The following is a 24,731-nucleotide window of genomic DNA, read 5'->3' as shown; positions in this document are numbered from 1 at the left end:
AAGAAAATGCAGGAAGCATGGACTAGTTGCGGTTGTTTCACCTATGAACTATATGGTCATTGGCAATGAGCTCCCTAAACCTCAGTTTCTAGTATATCAAATGGGGATAAACACTACCTACACCTTTTGGGTTGTAAAGGTTGATTCCACAACATGTGCTTAGCACAGGGCAGGTGGTTTCCAGCACATGGCATATTGAGATGTATAAAGAAGGAGGCAATTCCAGATTGAGAACAGCAAAAAGTGATATGAATATGGAAGAGTCTGAAGATAAAATAAGCGTACAAAATGAAATTTAACACACAGCAGCCTAGGGACATTTGAGAGCAGCCAACAGTCCTACATATCTCAGCAACCCCTGAAGGCATATATTACAGTGAAGGCAGTGAAATAATATTCAGAATGAATGACCCCCAAATTAAGAACACAAGAAAGACATCTTCAAGATACTTCCACAGTACATGGCTGAAATTCCATAAAGCTCCAATACAAACAAACTTAACAAAGCTCCAATACTAACAAACTTTTCAAACTTATTCAAACTTCCCTTGGGCAATTATCCTATTCTACAGCCTTGGAAAACACAAAAGATATCGAACATACCATGTCTGTCCTCAAACATTTTACCATCCAGTAGATTAGACACCAGGAAAACATAGCCATAATATAAAGTGGAATGAAATAGGCATTAAATAGAAATTCAACTAATAAATTATGGGGGCCAAGGAAAAATTATGAATAATTTTCACTGGGGAAAATCAAGGACATCCCATGGCATAGCACTCTGAAAAACAAAGATTGTGACAGGTAGAGAAGGGAGAGTAAATCATTAAAGAAAAAAATAAAGTCTGGGGAAAAGTGCTGGGCATATAAATACAACTTGGTTCAGAGAAGAAAGCTAGGGAAAAAGCAGGGGTCCAAAAGCGTTGGGAAAGCAGTAAAAACTCGGGTTGTAAAAACATTTCAGGACCTGTTCATGGATGGATTTAAGTGCTATTCAGACGAGTCTGAGTTTTATTGGGCAAGAGTTTTACAGAAAACTGGTACTAATGTGACACACCTGATCTCCAAAGACTGCTGAATAATAGCCAAAAATAAGATTCCAAATACAAATATTCATTAACGAGATTCCTGAAACTAAAATACATATTCTTAACATGAGTAAATAACAAAAAGAACCCAACCCTAAAGTAGAAACCAACTTCTGGGCTCAATTCTTAAGTAAAAGTAGTATTACTAAATTTATTGAACCTGGGAACGTAAAAGAATTCAGAATAATCTTATACATGCCATCCATCTTCTTCCAAGCAAGTTGGAGAACTTCCTAAACATGTTATTAGCAGTGCCTCATGTCACTCTGGAAGGCAAGAGGTAAGCTACAGTATCATTAGTCCCTTTTTACTATGAAGAAACTGAGGAACAAAAAGAATAAATTACATGGTCACAAAATAAGCTGATTTCTAGGACTTTAATTAAAGGCTTGAAGCCGACATTTCATCCTCTATTCTTTGTACCACCTGAGTATTAGAATTACCTTTTACTGTCCTGTGAACTGGGAAGAAGGAAAAAAAAAAAAAAAAAGACAAGACTAAACTTGAAGATCAGTTTCTCAATTTAGTACTGCCACCAAAAAACTGTTTTTAAACCCTATCTCCTGAAATCACGCTATCTGCAAGACCTGCAAGGAGTAGGCAGTAACCCAACCTCCCCGCATAAAGACAAATGTATAGCAGAGCAGGTGAGGAATTCTAAGCCCAGTTTTGACTTTGAATATCTGGCAGTCTCAGATGTGTGTCTGTAAAACAGGCTTTGCAGATGTTGCGACTGGAAAGATGCTCTGAGAGGCCCAAAGCAGTGATATCGATACACCCACCGCTGCAACCATGAAATCCAATGCCATCCTGCTCTGCCCCTCCCTGCACTGCACCACGCACCACGAGACTGCTGGTATACACCGAGGCCTGTGCAAGGATCCTCGCGACGTTTCCCTTAAAATGCCCTACTTTGATGATGCCCAGGCCGCTGGGCCTCAGTGAACGGAGGCGACACGGGATATGGCTACACACATCTCAAAATCTCGCCTCCCCAGATTCTAGGGCCTGATTCAGGAGTCTATCGGACATAGAGTTCCTGCTATTTTTTCACACACCTCATCACAATCCCTACCCGCAAGTTCCCTGTTTCAGCCTCCCGCCACCCCCACTTCCCCTCCACGCCAGCTGGGCGTCCCAGAGATGTAAAGAGAAGGATGGTGGAGGTTCGAACGCAGAGGCCCAGGCCGCGAGGCTTTCCGGCGTCGGCCGGGGTCCCGACCGCCCAACCCCCGGAGCACGGCCGCCCAGACCCGGCCTCGGCCGACGCGCCGCCGCCGCCGCCGCCGCCTATCAGCGGAGTGCAGGGGCGGGGCCGGCTGGGTTCGGCTGCGGCTCGGCCGCGGGCGGGGACGGGCGGGGGACCGACCGCCGCGCAGCTCCAGCCGCTGCGCGCATACACCCGGCCCGGCTCCCGAGGGCGCCAGCGCGGCCCCGGGGAGCGCGAGGAGCCGGCGAGCGCGCGGCCTGCCGTTGGCGGCCTGGTCCGCCACGCTCGGCGCCCACCCGTCCCCGAGCTGGGGTCCAAGCCCCCGGGAAGATGGTGTCCTGGATGATCTCCAGAGCCGTGGTGTAAGTGCAGCTCACGGCGCCCCGCCGCTCGCACCAGTCCCGGGGAAGGCATAGGGAGGGGCAGGGGCTAGGAGAGGGGAAGGCCCAGGCCTGGGCAGGGGTGGGCTGGCTCGGCCTCGGGCCTGCCCGGGGGCTGGGGGCCCTCGGCCTCCTCACCCTGGTCCACGTCGGTGCGGGGCTCCCTGCAGCGGACGAAGGCCCGGTGGCGGCGGCTGCGGCTGCGGCGCGGCCGGGCTGCGTGCGGCGTGGCGGCCCTGCTCCCGAGGCGCTGGGCGGGCGGGCGCGCTAGGCAGAAGGCGCGCGCTCCCCGCGCTGCGCGGCACCGCCCTGTGGGCCTGGGAGCGGCGCGCCTCGCGGCGGCGCCCTGCGCAGGCTCCGCAGACGCTGAGCGCGGGAGGCCCGGTGATCCTCCCAAGGATGCGGCGTCGGCTGCGGCGTCGAGCCTTTGTATCCCGCGGTTGGTGTGGTGCGGTGTCTCTCTAGGCGGCAGAATGCCATTCGGTCACGTGTGGTAGGAGGAGAGATTTGTCTAAAAACCTGAGACCGCTCCTAGCTCAGATCCCTGGGAGAGAGCCCAGTTGCCCCAAGATCTACAGCTTACCTAGAAAGACGCTCCTCTGGAATGGTGACGCCCGTTTGTTCGCCCAGATCGCAGAATTTGGCCCTATCTTGTCGGATATGTTTGCTTAAGTGATTGAGAGGCTGCAGGTGCCTGTTGCCTTTATTCAAATTATCGGTTAATTTCACTGTGCTCTTATCAACAAGTGCTACAGGTATATTAAAAAAAAAAAACCGCAACTCCACTAAAAGTATTTGTTTCACTACAATTTGAACTGATTTTCTCCTTTCCTCCTCACCTCACCACCCTCCCCTTCAAAAAAAAAAAAAATCACAAAGTAAACAATGACGTAGGTACAGCCAGGATCCCGTGGATTCATTATTCATGATCTCTGTAGGAGTAATATTACCTCAGTACCTTTCTGAAATGTTTTTGTGAGGCAGCAGGCTTCTCCGATTAGCTTTAGAATGTGGAAAAAATAACATTACCAGATTTTCATATTTTGTTTTTCACTCGGAAAAGGGAGCTAAATTTTCTGCGAGTTTCGGTTTTTGGGGAGTGAATCAGTCACATAGTAGCTCTATTCAACCTGATTTTCAATAGGCCTCTAAATTTATATTTGATTGCCTTAATGAAGTTTGTCCTATCTCCCTACAGTTTCTAGATTTATAGCTTCAGAGCTTCCTGCGTTCGTATGTACAGAACTAAAAATCGGGAAATTAAAAACATACTACATATGTCTTCAGATCTTTTTTTTAGCCTTTTTAAGCCTTTGAGTGTCATTTACATAATACAGGTATACCTTCCTTGACCTAGCAGGTGTATAATAGGTGTGTGTCTCACCTAGATATTGTATATCAAGTGTGTGTCTGCACCTAGTAATTGAAGTAGCTGTACTGTTTTTTTTTAACTGTTTTCCTTTGACCAGTTTTCTTTTTTTAACAGAAAATCATGAAGTACTTTGATGCAGTTTGCATTACTCAACTCAAATTTTTGTTTTTGATCATTGACTATGAATATGAAAGTCTTTTCTAGGTGCTACCTATAACACAAAAGTTAGTAACAGTGTTGATGTTAATGAAACTGACAGTTCAGATATACTCATACCAATAGTACAGATGACAATGTCAAGTCCTGTAAGAGTTACACCCACTGCTATAGGGGTTAGATAAGGAGGGAATTAAATCTGGTTGGAGAATAAAAAAAAAAAAAAAAACAAACAAGGGAGATTATATTTGAGATGGTCCGGACCATCTGAATTTAGACAGCCAAAGATGAAAGAGTAAAGGATTCCAGATAAAGAGATCATTGTGAGCCAAAACACAGAGGAGGGTAAGCCCAGATAAGTTACAGGGAACTTGAGGGACTCGGGAGAGAGAGCAAGCTGGAAAGGTAGAATAGGGCCTGTTTTCAAGGAATTTAAGGAAAAAGTGATAAATTTTGTTAGGCAGTGGTGGATTTGCGTTGGAAGATTGTCTCCCTTGCTGAGTGAGATGGTTGTAAATGAGAAAACACAGAAGACAACTGGAGAGAGGGGATTAAAGCCTACAGTGCTAGAATCTATGGAATTTGAAGTGTGAGGCAAAAGAAAAGAAACCAAAGTGTAAGGGAGAAAAATTATAGAATTGTATTTCATGAGCCATTGAACCATTAGCAGACTAGAAAGCACAACTGTAAAGAATAATGAGCATCATTATCTTTTGCCCCTGTGGTCCTCAATTTTTCAGTCTCTAAGCACTAAATGTTTTCTACTCCCTTGATTGTACCAAAGGGACACACACTTGGAAACTTTTTTTCATGCCAGGAGATAGAATTTATGTACATTCTTTTTAACCCACTGGTACAGCCAGCTGAGTCCTGAGCCCGAAGAAAGATCAGACAGTTCTCTCAAAGTGAACCTTTGGTGGTATGCGCAGGGAACACAAGGAACTTCCATAACCAGAGCTCCTTGTGTGCATGAGCACTTTCTCCCCAGACCTTGTAGTAGATATCGGAGGAAGAACACTGGCTTTGGAATCAGATCTGGATGCCACTTAATAGCTGGGTGCTGCTGGGAGATGTGCTAAACTCATCCGAGCTTCACTGCCTTCTTAAAGAGGTTATAATATTAAACTACTATTAAAACTGCTGTATTAAAACTATTGTAAGGTGATGTAAAACACCAGATGTGTTGCCGGACATTTATTCTGCACTTAAAAAGTATAATAGATACAGATATTTCTTATGGGGGAGGGGAATAAGATAGTATAGAAAGAAATATTATTGGATTGTCATCAGGAAACCTGGAATTTAGAACTAGCTTTAGTTATAGTAACCACCTGAATAACCTTGAGTCAGCCCCTCACTGATTAGGGTCCTCAGTTTCTTTCTCTGTAGAGGTAAAGGGATCTAGTAATCTGAACTCTCTTTTACAGGTCTAGCATTCTGTATTGGTATGAAATAGTTTTATTTTGTTTTGTTTTTCCATTCTGTTTAAAGTCATTTTTAACTTTGCAGGCAAGATTGAAAAGTTAGTTAGCAATCATTAAGGGACAGTAGTCTGAGTGATATTTTGTTCATTTGTGATTACCTATACCTTACCTTTTGAAACATGACTCTTACAGGATGAGAGAAATCCCACTTTTAGAACTTTCCTTACTTGGGTATATATCATATGGTTAAGATCAGGATGAAAGACTGCCTGAATTCAGATACCAGCTATGCCATTTATTGGCTACAACCTACCCCATAGGATTAAATGTGTCCATATACATAATGTTTATAGTCCAACATTGGACACATGGTAAATATTCAGTATTAGTAGTTGTTATCAGAACAAGGGAGAACATATTCCCCTATAGTCCCGACATACTGAATGTTTAACTGTTTTCAATTTACATTTTTCTTTGTCTCGTTGTAGGTGACATAGTTGTAATTAGAGTATAGTTTAAAAAAAAAAGTTTTATATTATTCTTACTATATTTAAGCATCTTCTGTGTTCTCTGAAATCATATTTTATCTCTTGTGTAATCAGGCCAAAGTTCATGATTTTCATAACCATTCATTTTTTAAACTTTCCTTTTAGATCATATTTAATATTTAATTATCATAACTAAAGTTAATTGTAATGTAGTGAACATCCTTTACATATACTTTTTTCTTTAAGTATTTTCTTAGCCTGAATATCCAAGAGAAGTATTAGAGTCAAAGGCTGTGAATATTTTTATGACTATTGATATGAATTACCAAATTGCTGTCCAAAAGGATGTTAATATTTTACATTGCCACCAACAATGTCTGATTACTGTCTTTCTCACAGTGTAGCCAGATTTGGGTGTTTCAATTTTTTCATATTTTCTTAGTAAATATGACAGATCTGATTGTTTTCTTTTGAATTTTACTGTTAGCAAGCTTTAATATTTGTCCTGATATTTCCTGTATCTCCTGTTGTACAAATATTCTGTATGTACTTTACCCTTTTGTTTCTTGGTTACTTGATAATTACTTGTTTGCCTGAGCTCCTTATTTAATTAACCTTAAATCATATTTGATTTAAATTTTCTCAATCTACACTTTTCTTTAGATATTTTATTTTTTAGTTGTAAAGAGGATTTATAGTCTTTTTTTTTTTTAAGATTTTATTTATTTGACAGAGATCACAAGTAGGCAGAGAGGCAGGCAGGGGGGGCGGGGAAGCAGGCTCCCTGCTGAGCAGAGAGCCCGATGTGGGGCTCGATCCCAGGACCCTGGGATCATGACCTGCGCCGAAGGCAGAGGCTTTAACCCCCTGAGCCACCCAGGCACCCCGAGGATTTATAGTCTTAACACAGTTCAACTTCTTCATTTTTTACGTTGTGATTTCTTTTTCTTCTAAATATAGAATACTAATTACTCTAGACATTTGGTAAGTACTACTTTCTCATATAGAATTAGATTAATTTGGAGACCTTTTTAATTCCATATGTCTGTAGTTCCCTTTTTACATTAATAACACTTTTATTTGGTTTTGGCATAATTTTATTATCTGGCAGAAGTAAGTTGATCCTCTTCGATTATATTTAATATGGGTATCTTTAAAGTCTAAATTATATACCTTAAAAACCATACTCCGGCAGTTTTCTCCCTTCTTTCCAGCATGTTTTCTCACTCTCCTGGATCTTTTGTCAGCAAACATGCTATCATTTCTCCCATTTAACAAAAAATTCTTTCAGCTGACTTTTCATCTTACTATCGCATTTCTCTCTCCCATGCCTTTTAAAGCAAAAACTCCTCAAAAGAACAATCAATATACACTTTCTCCACTTCCTGTCCTTTGAGTCACTCTCAAACCCACATCATGTAGGCTTTACCACCAACCACTCCACTGAATTGCCATTCTCTAGGTCAAGAGGTGACCTCCATATGACCAAGTTGTTGGGTCCTCATCTAACTTACGAGGAGCTTTTGGTACAGTTGCTCACTGTGTCCTTGAAGTGCTTTCTTTACTTGTTTCCAAGTACTCTTCATAACTCACTGGCCCTCCCTACTCTGTCTCCCTTGCCACATTCCTCCACATGCCCTAACTTCTTAAAGTTGGCAGGCGCAGGAGTCCAGTTCCTAGATTTTTTTTCTCTTCCCTATGAGCACTCCCATAATTCACATCTCCAACCCAGACCTCTGTGCTGAACTCATGATCATACATATTTTCAAGTGCTTACTTCAGTTGGAAACATCTGAAAGTCATCTCAAACTTAAGATACCCAAAATTGAGCTTCTGCATTTCCTTCTCAGTCTGGCTCCCCTGGCAGCCTGCACCAGCTTAGTTAATGACAGCGTAGTCCTTCCAGTAGGTCAGGCCAAAAACCTTGGGATTATCCTTGATACTGGTTTTTCTCTCATTGCCTGCATTGAATCCTACAGCAAATCTTGTTGGCTCTACCTTCAAAATATACACAGGATCCCCCCAGGTTTCATCACCTTTACTTATGTTACTCTAGTCCAAGCCAGCATCATATCTTAAAAGTATTATTGTAATAGCATCCTGCTTCTCCCCTTTGTGTGTTGAGATCATGTAGGATTAATAGAAAACATCTTGAGTAATTTTTAAATCCTTGTGGAAGTGTGAGGACAGTCACAATTTATAAGTGATATTTTTCTCCCTTGATATGAGCTTTACATACTTTTAAATGGTTGTAAAATCTCAGTGATGGCTAAATTTATCATCTTTTAATTAGGTTAAAGTAGATTTTATTTTCCAGTTTTGATGAGATTTATCATGTGAATAACTGAAGTGTTTAGGATTTGTGTCTAAGAATAGGATACTTACAGAAACTACACTTAGGCCATGAGAAATAAGGTAAATAGGAGCAAGATTTTCAAGGAAATTTAGCACATTGAAAGCTTAAAAATATAATATGTCATGAATGCCCTTTAAGAGATCATCTTTTCTGTCTTCCTTCATTAAGACAGAAAACACATCCTAAACTGTTAGGTCTTGTTTTCATTGCAGAGGCCTGAACTTGCAACAAGATTCCTTTATTAGCCTTCATCTCAGAAACAATTTGCTTTTGTTCATTTTTTGTGACCGTGGGTATATTAACTATTTATTCTTCCACTGCATTTTTGAACCCTTTAAGGATGAAGATTTTTATACTCTCCTCTTTTGGTATAGATTATAATGTTCGAATAAAGAGTGTCTTATAATAATAATGGCATAAATAGGTAATTTAAATATCTTAAATAGGGGCATCAGGGTGACTCAGTAGTTAAGTGTCTGCTCAGGTCATGATCCCAGGATCAGGGGATTGAGCCCGCATCGGGCTCCCTGCTCAGAGGGAAGCCTACTTCTTCCTCTCCCACTCCTCCTGCTTGTGCTTCCTCTCTCGCTGTGTCCCTCCCTATCAAATAAATAAATAAAATCTTTTAAAAATAAATGAATAAATGTCTTAAATATGTTACTGTTTTGTCAAGTGGAAAAAGACTACTGCTGAGTCTCTGTTAAGCAGAACATGAACATGAACGTGAACATGTCATCGATTATGCCTTTGCGCTAAATTAGCCCTTTTGCGTATTTATAAAGTTAAATAAAAGATTATAAGAAAAAGTTATTGTGTTACAAATGTCTTCATGTTTATGGGGCACCTGGGTGGCTCAGTGGGTTAAAGCCTCTGCTTTCTGCTCAGGTCATGATCCCAGGGTCCTGGGATTGAGCCCCTCATCGGGCTCTTTGCTCAGCAGGGAGCCTGCTTCCTCCTCTCTCTCTGCCTGCTTCTCTGCCTACTTGTGATCTCTGTCAAATAAATAAATAAAATCTTTTTAAAAAAAATGTCTTCATGTTTACAAAACGGTTAAGAGTTTATGCATACTTTTATCCCTATTACTGAAGTAAAGTTATCAGCTTCAGTCATGTGAAATTTACAGCGGCCACTACAACTGAAAATCAGGTGAGATAGTGTACTTGCTAAGAGACTGTGAACAGAGAAAACAGCAGTTGGGATGGAAATATTGAACACTGGCAAAAGATTTTAAGAACAGACTAGCTAGGGGCACCTGGGTGGCTCAGAGGGTTAAGCCTCTGCCTTCAGCTCAGGTCATGGTCCTGGGGTCCTGGGATCGAGCCCCACATCGGGCTCTCTGCTCGGCAGGGAACCTGCTTCTCCCTCTCTCTCTGCCTGTCTCTCTGCCTACTTGTGATCTCTCTCTCTGTCAAATAAATAAATAAAATATTTAAAAAACAAAAACAAACAAAAAAAAAGAACAGACTAGCTAATGTTAGAATATTATATGGCCATTTGTAATGATATGCAAAGTATTTTTAATTTCATTTAAAGATCTTTTAAATATGGCTAGGTTTCTTAATCTAGCACTTTTGACATTTTGGACTGGATAATCCTTTCTTGGGGATGCCTGTCCTGTTCACTGTAGGATGTTTAACAGCATCCCTGGCCTCTCCCCCACTAGATGCCTTTGGTACCTCCCAGTTATGACAGCCAAAAATGTCTCCAGATATTGCCATATGTTACCTAGTGGGCAGAATTGCCACTGGGTGAGAATTACTCTTAAATGAAAAGAGAAGAAAAATATGTATGAGAGGGAATGAACTACAAGCTGTGCGACAGGCACCTGCGTGGCTGGCTCAGTTGGTTATGCCTCTCTCAGGTCACTGGTCTCAGGATCCTGGGATGGAGCCCCAGGCCTCTTGGAGCTCCCTGCTCAGCGGGGAGTCGGCTTCCCCTCTCCCTTTGCCCCTCCCCATGCTTGTCCTCTCTGTCTCTCTTTCTCTCTCTCTCAAATGAATAAAATAAAAATAAAATCTTTTTTAAAATGCGGTACCGGGGCGCCTGGGTGGCTCCATGGATTAAGCCTCTGCCTTCAGCTCAGGTCATGATCTCAGGGTCCTGGGATTGAGCTCCACATGGGGCTCTCTGCTCAGCAGGGAGCCTGCTTCCCCCTCTCCTCTGCTTGTTGCTCTGCCTACTTGTGATCTCTCTGTTAAATAAATAAATAAAATCTTCAAAACAAAAAAAAGTATGGTGCCACTAGACCCTTGTGGCTATTTAGATAGCTAAACATTAAGTTCCTCAGTCATACTAGCTACATTTCAAGTGCTCCATAGGCATTCAAGCTTAGTAACTATCTGTTAGCACAAAAGTAAAACATTTCCATCATTACAGAAAGTTCAACTGACGTGATCCCTTACAAGGCACAGTCTGCTCAGCATTTCCATTTGAAATGGTTTTGTTGACTGCTCCAGTGTACTTTGTGGGAAAAAATTACAGGCTATAAAATGATATTTGGGAATTCATAAGCATCTCAGGATATCTTTTAAAAATTTTCTATATGAAATATTGTTGCTGATCTTAATTTTTTTAGTATTTCAAAATTAATTCTATTTCAGTATTTACAGAGAAGTTTGCAAAATTGATGAAAATTGCTGATACAGTGTACTTTGAAAATAATTTATATAATCATATATTCTGCTCATCAACTCTCATATTCCCTACTTTCTAAATTTGTAAATAAAGTGTAGTTTATAGGTTATAGTTTTCTTGGTCCAGTAAGTTGTTCAGATATTAGGATTTGAACACAGAGCCAAGGGTTACCAGAATATTTGCTCTTCTACCATGAACAGTTTAATCAGTTGTGCAAAAGTAGGGGTACTGAGGAAATCATGAAAGCAAAAGTCATAGGAAAAAACTAAATGTAATAGGTTTGTACTAACCAATCGTTCAAAACATAATTTCAGGAAGTATTCAAATATATTATTGCTGAGAGCATTTATGTTTCCAAGCAATGGTAAGTCTATTTTAGGAAAGAATTATTCTCACCCATAAACAAAACCTAAGCATTCTGCTATGGAAAATTTCCTTAACCTTTTATCATGTCCCATTTCTGAGAAATGTATTAGGTTGCTGGGGTTGTTATAACAAAATACCAGAAACTGGGCAGCCTGACCAACAGAAACCTATTGTCTCACACTTCTGGAAGCTAAAAGTCAAGGAGAGGGTATCGGTAGGTTCCTTGGTTCCTTTTGAGGGCTGTGAGGGAGAATCTGTTCCAAGACTCTCTCAGCTTCTGGTGGTTTGCTGGCAGTCTTTGTCATTCCATGACTGATAGATCATCACCCCTATCTCTGCCTTCATTTTTGTGAAGGTCTCTGTGTCTAAATTTCTCCTTTTATTTATATTTTTATTTTTTTAAAACAAGCTGTGACCAGTTTTATTAAAGAAAGATTCTGCGTGATTTACTTTCACCCGTCTGTCCTGGCATGCTTCTAATGATACCAGAATCACCTGGTTCAATGATAGCCAGCGGGCATACTCTGTAGTATTTCCCACATGCTGTGCCCAATTCAATATTATTGCCACTGTAGTGATGGACACCAGTTTTGGCCAACATGGCATAGTATTCTATTTCAGATTTCCTCAAGGCCGGGCAGTTGTTGGCAAGGATGACCAGCTTCACTTTGCCATGTCTGATCATTTTCAGAGTCTGCTTGTACCCCAGCACATATTTTCCACTTTTCATAACAAGCTGGAGCCTAGAGTTGATCGACTCCAGCAACTTTTTTGTCTTCTTTGCAGCCACCATCTTCCTGCCTTAGGTACGAGACAGCCCCAACCGAGAGCAGCCGCCCTAAATTTCTCCTTTTAATAAGGAACGGAAGTCTCTTTGGGTGAGGACCCACCACTCTAATTACCTCATTTTAATGTGATTATCAAATCAGGTTACATTCTGAGGTAGTGGGGATTAGGACTCCTTCAGATCTTTTTTGGAGAGGCATGGTTCAGTTTATAACAATCTCTTTTACATATCCTGAGAAAAACTAAAATGCCAAGGAGGTTTTAAGGATTAGATTAGAAAAGGAGAAAAAATGTCTAACAAAATAACTGTCTTAATTTAAGAGTTGTCGCATGGTGGAGACAGTAGTGATTTTTCCCTTATTGTGAATATAAGGTTAGGGCAATAGGTGGATGTTATAGGAAAGACAGTTTTATTTTTGTGTATGAGGGAAAGCTTTCTACTACCCAGAGTTGTTCACCATTGACACTGACAGTCTCATGAGAGCAGTGTGTTCTCCGTCACTAGGGGCAGGAAAGCGAGAGTAGAACCCTCGATGAAGATCTTGTCTATATTACTTGTATGTTTCCTATGGAGAGCCATAGATAAATTACTTTTCTGTGAGAAGCTGTGAACTGTTTTGTATTTAATAAAACTGCTTAGATAATTTACAAAGAATAAACTGATGGTTGACAGAAGGAAGGGAGGTGGGGGGATGGGCAAAATCTATGAAGGGGAATGGGAGACAGGCTTCCAGTTATGGAGTGAATAAGTCATAGGAATAAAAGGCCCAGCTTGGAAAATACAGTCAATGGTATTGTAATAGGGTTGCATGGTGACAGACGGTGGCGACACTTGGGGGTGAGCATAGCATAAGCTACAGAGAAACTGAATCACCATCTTGTACACCTGAAACTAATGTAACATCGTGTGTCAACTATATTCAGAACAGTTAAATAAAATCTAAGGTTAAAGAAACTACTTGGTTATTTAAGTAAATGAATACACTACCCTTGTATTACGTCAGTATCAGTGAAGATTAATAAGTGGCATTCTTTGGCATTAGAAAACAGCATGAATGTATACAGCACTGAATAAATTATATGCTAAAGATTCCGCTAATGTGATACTTTTACATCATCAAACTTCAATCACCGATCTTTAGGATTCCCAAAATTTAAAATACACTTTCAGCAAAACAGTAGAGTGGATAAACTGCCTTCTTTTCTATGTTTAAAACTTCCAGAGGCCCACAGAAACAGTAGGCAGTGGGCATTCTTGAGTGTGGATTTAAACAAAGTGCAGATACGAGAACAGAAGAGAACTTGTGATAGTTGTCTACTGAGGGTCATAGTTGCCATGATCAGTTCTTTGCTCCTTTGTGCCTGTGATTTTTGTTTTCTTTTGGGGACACCAACTAATCTCAGTATTGGTGAACAAACCTCCTAATTGTTGTTTGTTCAGTATTTGTTTATTTGGGTTTTTTAAAATCATTAATTTTCATCAACCTTAGTTTTTATTTCTGGTTTTCAGAAATACAATCCTTTCAATTTTCACTTTATATACCTAAATTAATCTTGCAAATAGAAATGATGGTAGTTTTAAGGTGTTTAATGAATAGGGGAAAGTACCCTTTAAAGATAGAACCCTAGATCCATATAAAAGGGCCTTAGAAGGGTGTAAATCTTAACCTGAAAACATTAAGACATTAATGCCTTATAATAATAAAATATATATAATAAATAATAAAATTCTATGAGAAAAGTGGCCTGAAAGCTTTGTGTAAAAATATTCTGAAAAGATAATCTGGCCTTTTCCTTGCCAAGTAAATGAAAGAAATACAAATTGGAGATAAACTCCCCCGCCCCCATACACATACAGTTTATGCTTTCTTATCACGATTAAATACTTTTTAGGAATTTTAAAACCCTAAATCTTGTATTATTTTATGTGGTTAAAGGTGCAAATACTGCTTTGTTTCAAATGGTCTCCTAAGTTTAAGAAATAAAATGTACTGTCTTCCGGTAAATCTATACCGCATTACCTTAAATTTTTGCTAGTGACAAGTTCTTGTAGTGCTTTAACTAAAATAGCTCCCCAAAAACTAATTAGAAAAACGAAAGTAGTAAGCCATTTTAACAGTAATAGTTACAATAGAAACAGACCTTGGTTACCTCAAATGACAAAGAAATATGAAGGAGGAAGGAAAGCGCGCACCCCTTTTCCTTCAAGTGTTCAGTTCCACTCCCCAGTTCAAAGTGCGCCTTCACTGTCTCTTGTCCTCCCCTTTATGTTTTTCTCACCTTTTTTTCTAGTTCTGCTTTTTCCTTTCACTCTGGGGAAAGGCAAGGAGACAACGGTAAGGCCTTAGTCACATACAGAGATACAACAATTTAAAAGGTTATTTATCTATAGTTTCCAAACCAGTGGGGGGGGGGTGAAACGGAGGCTATTTGAGATATAGAAGGCCAAAATAAAGGGGACAGGGGAGGGAGGACATGTGGACAGGGGAAAAAAAGAAGCAGAAAATGGGTTCAAATATGTCAGTAATGACAGTAAATGTACACAGATTGCATTCTCCTGTTAAAGAGTCTGGAACACTGGGGACTAAAGTTGTAAAACATGAACATTAAAAGAAGATCTAAATGGATAGCCCATGTTGATGAGTCAGTATTAGCTAATGATTATCAGGTCTTCGCAACTAAATCTATAAATTCAGTGGGATTCCACCAGGATTTTTATTGTTTTTGTTTTCATGGAACCTAATGACCTAAGGTTCACAGGAGAGAGTAAAAACCTAGCAATCAGTAAGACAGTTGAAAAGAACAAGGAAGAAAGACTTGTCCTGTTGTATATCAAGACTGATTATTATGTTGTAGGAATTGAGACAGTGTAGAATTGGTGCAGTGATTGATGATAAACTTGAGGGAACATAATCACTGGAACATAATCACTGAATCCAGAAACTAAGCCAGCACGTGTGGAAATCTGATGTGACCGAGTAGTACTCAAAATTGGTGGGAAAGGATGGGTAACTTAATAGGGTTGTGACAACTTGGTTATCTCTCAGAAAAAAGAATGAAATTACATCCTTTTTTCACAGCAAACTCAAAAATAAATTATAAGTGGACTACCTGCCTATATGTGAAAGCTAAGATATTTAAACTTTTAGAAGAAAATACAGGAGAATGTCATTACAGTTATGATTTGGTAGAGAAGAACTTTCCATACCCTGCAACAAACATAAATGATTGATTAACATACATCTGACGCTCCTGCATCAGGCATTATTCTAAGCACTTTCACACAATTTCATTTATATTTCACAACGACCCTAATATTACAGATACGGCTGTTATCCCCTTTTTGCCATTGAGAAGCCCAAGGCTTTAGAGAAGTGAAATAACTTACTAAGTGACAGAACTAAGTGGCGTCTAGCTCTAGACCCAGACCTGAGCCAGTATGCCACACCATCAACCTGTGTGGCAGAATTTGCATGCAATAATTTCAGTGAGCTTTGTCAAATGTGTATACTCATGTCTCACCACCCTTATCAAGATCAAGATTCACTTTACATTCTCAACAATGGTAGTTGAGTGTGTATTTCTACCACCTATGCCATCCCTGACAATTTTATCTTTGCTAATCTCTGAGAAAAAAATACCCAATTATTTTAAATATCTGTTTTTAGCATATGTGTTTTAAAACTCTATTTGGAAACCCATATTGCTGTTTTCTCAATTCCTCAGTAGTTGGGGGCTGGACAGGAAGGTATAATGGAAGCCAGTACTAGAATTGTGGCCCAGTGAGAGGGAAGAATGCAGAGAGTTTTGTAACATAAATGACAAAGTATGATAGAAAATGTAAAGAATTCCTTAAAATCAATAAGAAAATTAACAATCTAAAAAAAATGGGACGAAAGTAAAAGGCATCTCCTAGAAGATGAAACCAATGGCAACTAGACATATAAAAAGAATCACAAAACTCATTAGTTTTCAAGAAAATGTAAATTAAGACCACATTGAAATTCCATTTCACACATTCTACATTGCAAAAATTAAGAAGTCTGAAAATGCCAAGTGTTGGCAAGGATGGGCAGAACAACATTTTTTGGGAATGGCAAGAGAGGAAGATGTAACAGCTCTGGAAACTTACAGTGTTCATCATTCACATACTTTGCAACCCAGCAGTTCCACTACCTGGTAGACCTTGATATCTGCAGCAGGAGAAGTTTACAAGGATATTCATAGGAAGGTTCTTAAAGCGAGAATCTACCAAGAATGCTAGTTTACATGGAGAGGAGACTGGGTAAATGATTGTTGGTATATTTACATAATGGAATATTACACAGCAGTAAAGCTGAATGAGATACCACTTACAAGTATCAACATGGATGTCTGTTAGGGAAATTATAGTGAGTTTTGTTTTTTGTTTTGTTTTTAAGAAAAGCCAGATGGTATTATATGTAATAGGTTACCATTTTAAAGACCCCAACAAAGGTAAGACTGAACACTATATGAGATATATATATATTAATAGCAATCTATTCTTCCAAAAAGAAAAGAAAATGATAAATGCAAATTTTAGGATCGGGGTCACCTCTAAGGAAATACCCTAGTGAAGGAAAAAGCTCAGAAGTAACGGTAATAGTGGTATTCTATCTTGATTTTGGATGACTGGTTCACTTCGTTGTGCTTCATGGCTTAGAAGTGTGTGTCATATTTTCTTCATATCAGCTGTTACATTTAAGAAATGCATGGGATGGGGTGCCTGGATGGCTCAGTCGGCTAAGCAGCCAGCTCTTGATTTTAGCTCAGGTCTTGATCTCCGGGTCCTCAGATGGAGACCCAGGTTGGGCTCTCTGCTTAGTGGAGAGTCTGCTTGAGGATTATGTCTCTCCCTCAGCCTGTCCCTCCACCTGCACTCTCTCTAAAATAAATAAATAAATAAATAAATCTTTAAAAAAAAAAAAAAAGAAGAAGAAGATGTGCTTGACAGAGTAAGACAGGACAAAGATACAGTATTTAAAGGGACAAGCTTAGACAATAGGGAGCAGATACCATCAGAAAGGAGATGCAGACCCTGTCCCAGCCCATATGCTTCTTGCTGGTGTAGAGGCCAGTTTTAGTGCTTAGCCAGGCCCCAGATGGAGGGAGGGAAGGGGCTGCACCTGTCGTGAAGAGTTTGTGAACAGAAGGCCAGAACCCCTATGATATCACCAGGCAGGCTGTCTCTAGTCCCTTCTTTTTCTCAGAGCTGGTATGAGTCCAATGAAGAACGTCCAATTTCTTACATATCCAAAGGATTTTTGAGGTTCTAGAAGTAGGTGCATAAACACTTAAGAGCTTTCTTCCCCCCCCCCACTTATTTTCAGATGACAGTAATTTTCTTGTCTATCCATTTGATATGTGGGATATTGCTATAAAAAGCAACTCAATGTCTAAAAAATGTATAAATTCATGTGCCTTCACTATAGCTACTTCCAGACTAAAACAGATCTAAAAGAGTGTTAATGTTGAAACGTAGAATAATAGTCTTAACTCTGTGGTCTGCTTTGTATTCCTAACGATGTTGTTTGTCCATTTGGAGAGCTTAGTTGGTTGGAAATATTACATTACTTGAAACTCCCTAATGGCTCCATAAGAAGAATTTAACTTTCAGGTTGTGTTTCAGAGCCATTCCCTACGATTACAAAGGAGGTGAGTGAGGTTAGTCCTAGAATCTGGAATGGGTCTGAACGTATCGTTGGGAAATAATGTCTAATAGTAAATTTTATACCAACATGCAGCTCTGATTTCTTACACATGCTGAGCCTCATTTATAGAAAAGGAGGAAAATGGAAAATCATAGAGAGCTTTGTATTTTCCATGTGGTCAGCATCGCTGTGGGGGTGATCTGGCTGAGACATCTGTCACCCACTGATGGCCAGGAATTATTTGGCCTGTTAGGCTGTCCCCTCGCTCCCTTGTCATTCCATGTGCTCTCTTGGTTAGTGGGGGGGGGCGTTCAGAACCTTGCAGCATCTCAGGAACGTGATTGGGAGATAATTAGCTAGTAGATTTGCAGATTTGTCTGCAGATATTTCTAGTTTGGAAATGCAAAGTAAGTAAATTTACTAGCTTTAACTTTATAAGTTTTCCATGGTTCTATACTACTGTAGCAGTCTCCCAGAAATACCAACAGGGTGGCCAACTTAGTTTGAATAACACTTTTTTTTTTTTTTAATGTGAGGACTTTTGGCCAATTTGAGTGAGGAATACTGGAGGATTCTGTGAGAATGGTTTAAAAAGGCGGAAATCAGAAAAGGAATCAATAGCTTCTGTAACAAGTGCAGGAATACTGCTGAAAGCCCAAGCATATACCATATACTGGGGGATAAATGAAGTGGGTTGTTATGGAACATTTCTTATGAAACATGATTAGAAATTCATGAAATAAAATGAACTCCTAATATAAACAATAAAAAATGTGAAAGCTGGAATAAACTAAAAAGCAAACAAGAAAAAGAAGTTAGCGAGTAAATGAGCTCTGAAATCAGTGACCATTTATTTCTTTTACTCTTTGCCGGATTCTTGTTTTAAGGTTTTGTCAGTCAGTCTTAGGTTTTGCTAACATTTAGTCCCTCAAACTAATCCTAAAACTTCCTGATAAACAGACAAGATTTCCGAACCTTATTTACCCTTTAAAAAAGAAGTTTTGTATGATGGGATACTTTAAAATTACGGCTTTGGAACCAGAAAAGCAGTTCTTTTGCTTTATAAATGTTGAAAATGGAGCGATTTATGATAAATATGGTTGATAGAGTGATGACTTTCACCTTTTAAAAATTTTAGTAAAATTATTTTCACTCTTTCTGAACATGGGTTTAATTAAGAGTATCTGTTTCCATAGAGAAGCCTTGGATTCTTCATTTAGAATAAGAACTCACAAGGCACTGTATGGTATGTAAAAGCTTTTTTAAAACAACTTTCCCAGACTCCATCCTCAAAGATTCTGACTTAATTGATCTGGAACAAGGCCTGGACGTTCTTAGTTTTAAAAGCTCCTCAGGTGATCAGAATGTACATCCAGGTTTGAAAATCTTTGCACTAGAGGTTATGAAAGAGAAAACGTACTGAGGATTTTAAGAAATAGTAGTGTCAGGAAACCATGACAAAACTGAGTTGCTAAATTGTTACCATTTAAAACAAGGAGAAAAAACTTGCAAAATATCCTTAGTTTGGTTTTCAGTGATTTCAGGACATTTGAGTGCCCAGAAAACATCTGAAGCTTAGCGATAAGGAACATAAGTGGTGTCTAAAGGAGTGATCTTCCCAGACACACTTGCTTGGTCTTTTTAGATTGAATTACAGAAGTATTAGGAAAGGAATGTAGTGGATGGAATGTCTGGATTTTATTACAGCATTCTCTATAGTAGTGCCTCATGAAATTCACCTTGGAAACGCATTGCATATTCCCAGCTAGCATGTGAGACAAAGTCTAGCCAACAGCAAAATACCACATTTGTCAGATTGGCTAAATAGCACGTTTGCAGCAGTACACAATTTAGACTGCCTTAAAAAGATCACTTTAAAATTTGTTGGTGTGGGGATTTATATTTATTTTAAAATTCATCAAAATCATTCCATGCCTTTGAAAGTGTCCATAGTATTAATATTGTAGATCAGAATGTGTTGTAATTGGCTAAAAATATAACAGGTAATGAAAATCTGGAGGCTGGGGGAAGATGGGAGGAAGCTCAAGGCAAATTTCATCATCCTCAGAAGGACAGATGATGTGTAGAGTTGAAACACCAGGCATTCTAATCCTTTTCTTAAACTCAGGATTACTTGAGGTTCTGACATTTCTGCTGTTTAAATTAAATTTTATTTATTCCTTCAGTTTTATCATCTGTTAAATTAAGCAATATTGGGTTACTTTAAATGATATGTATATTAAGATCCCATCTTACTTACTTTTTTTAATCAATCTTCTTTTTCCACTTAACAATGTTTGGATCATCAAATGTTATTATTGATCATTTCTGAGGAGTAAATCTGAGTTTTAGATTTCCTTGTTCTTTTTGGTGATGTTTCTATTAAAACTATGAATCATTTTTTTGGAAACATTCTATTTAAAAAACATTCTTTTTTTAAAAATTTTATTTATTTATTTATTTGGTAGAGAGAGAGAGAGCACAAGCAGGTAGGCAGAGAGAGAGGGGGAAGCAGTTAAAGAAACATTCTTAAAGCATGTTGCTCTTTAAAATACATAACCTAAAGTATATAACCTGTTCTTTATTTTTTAATTTTTTTAAGATTTTATTTATTTCTTGTCAGAGAGAGAGAGAGAGTGAGTGCTCGCATGCAAGCACAAGCAGGGGAGCAGCGGGCAGAGGAAGAAGCAGATGAAGAAGATGCTTAACTGACTGAACCACCCCAGTGTCCCTATAACCTATTCTTTAAATCAAAGACTAGTTTTAATATAGTTTCCCTCAGAAAAACAAATGCCTTTACTTCAACTTTTAATACCAACCAAGACTGAAATCTTTTAAGTGGTAGCATTCAAATCCAAATAGCAATATGTGTTAGCTAGAGAAGTACAGCCACCTACCAATGTAATTTAACAGAAATTAATGACCTTCATACTAATATTTGTTATACAGAAAAGTATTTTTTTAAGGTTAAGAAACTGCAGTTACCCTGGGGACATCACTGTGTGTGTGCTTGGTTTATTTAGAGTTCAGCTGGTAGCATTTTACATCAAGTATAAGTTCTTCAGGATTTCATAATAACAATAACAGCTACAGTGGCATGCTCTGTGGCAGCAGTAGAAAAGCAATTTCAGTTCCTTTCTTCAGCCAGCTTTAGAGTTACTGTGAAATTATCATGACTCTGGAGACACATTTCAGGTTTTGTGTATAAGGTAAAAATATCAATATTTTCATGTCGTTATTTCTAATTTACAGACTTCAGAGTTTTGTAAAATGCAATCTTACATCATTACGCTTTTGAGTCACAGTGGGTGACATCACTCCTTCCTAGTACAGTTGACTTTGAACAATGCAGGAGGTTAGGGGCATTAACTACCACACAGTCAGAAACAAGTGTGTAACATCTGACTCCCCCTGTATTTACATACTAATAGACTACTATTGACTGGACACCTCACCAGTAACAGTCAATTAACACATATTTTGTATGTTTTATGTGTTATATACTATATTCTTACAATCAAGCAAGCTAGAGGAAAAAAAATTAAGAAAATCATAAGAAAATACATTTACAGTACTGTACTATATTTATCAAAAACAAAATCCTCATGTGAGTGGACCTACCCTGTTTTGTTCAAGGGTCAGCTGTAGTAGTATGCCTTCACTTCATCCCTAAAATGGAGATAATTCTGCTCTTGATTAACAGGTTGCTTTGAGGCACTTCTCCATGAATGTCCTTAACACTGTTGTGGGCCTACACAGCAATACATTATTTGTCCTTGCCCCTTAAAACAGTCCGTTTGCATTACAGCAAGGTACTAATGAGTATTACAGAGTTGTAACCCTTATGTAAAAATGTCATTAGAGTTACAAAGAAATGAAAGATGAAGAAAAATAGACTTAGTTTAGTTTTGTTTCACATTTTAATATTCTCTCAACACCAACCTATGAACCTTAAATAAGGATCACTTTAGCAGTTGACCCTAACTCTAATAGATTGCTAACCCTAGCCCATCTAAATTAGGTAAGACCTCAGGTCTCTCCAGCTACATTCAAGAGGATAGGATGCCATCCATATAATCAGTCATTACTGCAGCTCTCCAGTCTTCTGTATCTGTTCCTTGTGCCACTGATGCCACCTTTCTCCACCAGTGCCCACCAGTGCCCCACAGCCATTCATCAGGCAATATTGATTGACCAGGACTTCCATGCCCTCAGGAGTCTGCGCTCACTACACTGGGGCCCCCTGAAGTTCCTTGCTGCTTTCATCTATTGCTGCAAAAAAACCACCCCAAAACTTTAATGGCTTAAGAAAAAAATACTATCATGATTTTGTTCCACCTGAAAAGGGAAATTATTGTCTTTCTTTAATGTTTTCTAATGTTATGATCACATGGCAGTTGCTAGTGTTTAGAATTATTTTGTAAAGCTATTTCTTTTTTTTTTTTTTTTAAGATTGTATTTATTTATTTGACAGAGAGATCACAAATAGGCAGAGAGGCAGGCGGCGGGGTAGGCAGCAGGTTCTCTGCTGAGTAGAGAGCCCGATGCAGGGTTTGATTCCAGGACCCCGAGATCATGACCTGAGCCGAAGGCAGAGGCTTAATCCACTGAGCCACCCAGGCGCCCCTGAAAAGCTATTTCATTTATTAGAAGGATTCTGGTGCATTCAAGTTTTTTTCCTAGCACTAGTTAGTAGACCTAATCTCTTAAATTCAGTGGTAGGATAACAAAATTTACAGATGTCATCTTTAAGTATTTGACAGGTTTTTTCCCCTGTATGCAAGCCATCCTTTTTCTCTTCCTCATAAACTGATTCTAGGATGATTTAAGTTGCCTCTATTTGGTCAATAAGAAAGTAGAACTGATTCAAGTGAAGAGGAAAATAGTAATTTGTCAATTCTTAGGTGATTGTGACTCATACTCGTATAGTAGCTAACTTTTTGCTTACTAAAAAGGGTGTTTGATTGTTAAAGAAGAAATCTCCTATGAAACAACCTTATTTAACAGGTTTCAACATTTGAGTGGAAAAGAATATGTTTCTAGAAGTGATTTGATTTTTTTTTTCTGAGTGACATATATGGGCACACAATTTATGGTACTGTTTCTATCAAACAATACTTGGAGTATTCATTTTGTGAATCTTGTTTCTCTGTAGCTGGTGTGTGTGTGTGTGTGTGTGTTTTAAAAAGAAATTGTTGAGGGGCACCTGGGTGGCTCAGTGGGTTAAGCCTCTGCCTTCAGCTCAGGTTATGATCCCAGGCTCCTGGAATCGAGCCCGCATCTGGCTCTCTGCTGAGCAGGGAGCCTGCTTCCCTCTCTCTCTCTGCCTGCCTCTCTGCCTACTTGTGATCTCTCTCTCTCACTGTCAAATAAATAAATAAAATCTTTAAAAGAAATCATGAAAGATTAAAAAAAAAGAAATTGTTGGAATTTGTCCATCTTCTCTTTTATATTCCTTCCATGAAGAAGGGTATGTGGTATTTAAAGTATAATTCAGTGCACTGCTATGGAAACTAAAAACAAAAAACAATAATAATAAGGGAAATAAATACTAAATCTTTGGTCATCAGTCAATAACAAAAACATTTTGTGAAGAGTTTTCTTTTTAATGAAACAAATACATTTTAAACAAGTTGAGTATAAATGTTCTCCACAAAATAGGAATGAATCAGAAATGAGGAAAACCACCTATCCAAGTAAATATGATGCCATTGGGAAATATGACCATTTGTATATGATGTTGACATTGAGACTTAAGCTACTGAAGGAAATTAGACTTCTCTCACTGCTTTTTTGACTTTATGGCTTAAAGAATTTTGATAAATAATGTGTGTCAAATTGAGAATTAAAATTGTTAATATAGTATGTTTAACTAAGAGATGATTATACTTAATCCACCAGAAAAAAAAATGCTACTGCTATCATAATTTTCTTTTTTTTTTTTTCTTTTTAAGATTTCATTTCTTTATTTGAGAGTGAGCCAGGGAGAGGGACAAAGTAGACTCCCTGCTGAGCACTGAGCCAGACTTTTGGGGGGGGGGGGGGGGAGTCTGATCCTAGACCTTGAGATCATGACTTGAGCTGAAGTCAGACGCTTGACCAGCTGAGCCACCCAGGCGCCCTTGTAATCATTTTTTAATCTGAAATGGCCATTGCATATTTTTTTTTAAAGGCCATAAAAGAAAATCATACAGTCATCAGATTGGATAGCACTGTATCGGTTTCTTTTGTCACTTTTTCATTTCCTGGCCTCAGCTTGGGCTATATTTGTATTTTAGACTGTGTGTGTACAAAAGATTCCATTCTGCCTTTTTGTGTGCAGTAAAGGAAAGAGGTTTTTTATTTTTATTCTTTCTGCAAATATTTGAGTACCTACCATGTATCAGAATGTTCTAGGCTTTGGGAATAGAGAGCTAAACATGGCAGATTTTGTCCTAAAGGAATGCCGAACACACAGACAGCAGAAGGGAAAGTCCGTGAACATGCTGTTGTGGAAGAATAATAACTGATATTTGTGGACTGTGTACCGCGTGCCTGGCATTGTTCCATGGCACAAATCATTTAGTCCTCCCAAGGTAGTCACTGTTGTATCTTACGAAAAAGCCAGGAAGCACAGGAAAGTGAATAATTTACCAAAATTCACACTGCTAGTAGCATCAAATCAAGCATGCACAAGACACTGTGAGAACAGGGAGGGGCGGGGTCCTTCCCTAGAAGGGGCAAGGACAGCCTCTGGGAGGAAAGGGTCTTTCAGCTCCCTCTTTGAAGTGATGCTCCTTGAGAAGAGGCCCCAATC

General features: G+C 39.1%; 3 protein-coding genes across 4 annotated transcripts in view; 1 reads left to right on the top strand and 2 right to left on the bottom strand.

The window, feature by feature from the left end:
• Positions 1–2,865, bottom strand: part of JMJD1C (jumonji domain containing 1C) — a 315,528-nt gene extending 312,663 nt beyond the window's left edge. Inside the window, exon 1 of the mRNA XM_032842168.1 lies at positions 2,820–2,865. The gene's annotated coding sequence lies outside the window, so the exon portion shown is untranslated. The remainder of the gene's footprint in view (positions 1–2,819) is intronic.
• The window catches only part of REEP3 (receptor accessory protein 3), a 93,409-nt gene continuing 71,143 nt past the window's right edge, over positions 2,466–24,731 (top strand). The window contains exon 1 of one of the 2 annotated variants that reach the window (XM_032842187.1): positions 2,466–2,663. In XM_032842187.1, coding sequence (XP_032698078.1) covers positions 2,632–2,663 — 32 coding nt within the window. In that variant the 5' untranslated portion in view covers positions 2,466–2,631. The remainder of the gene's footprint in view (positions 2,664–24,731) is intronic. The other variant, XM_032842193.1, reaches the window with a different exon arrangement.
• On the bottom strand, positions 11,902–12,270 carry LOC116879778 (60S ribosomal protein L30-like). Its single transcript, XM_032878234.1, has one exon. It carries the CDS (start codon positions 12,268–12,270, stop codon positions 11,902–11,904), a length of 369 nt encoding a protein of 122 aa, XP_032734125.1.

Source organism: Lontra canadensis, unplaced genomic scaffold (assembly GCF_010015895.1).
Source record: "Lontra canadensis isolate GAN:19392208 unplaced genomic scaffold, GSC_riverotter_1.0 scaffold3, whole genome shotgun sequence".
NCBI lineage: Eukaryota > Metazoa > Chordata > Mammalia > Carnivora > Mustelidae > Lontra > Lontra canadensis.
Note: the sequence above shows the minus strand (reverse complement) of the source record. Positions and strands in the feature narration are given on the sequence as shown.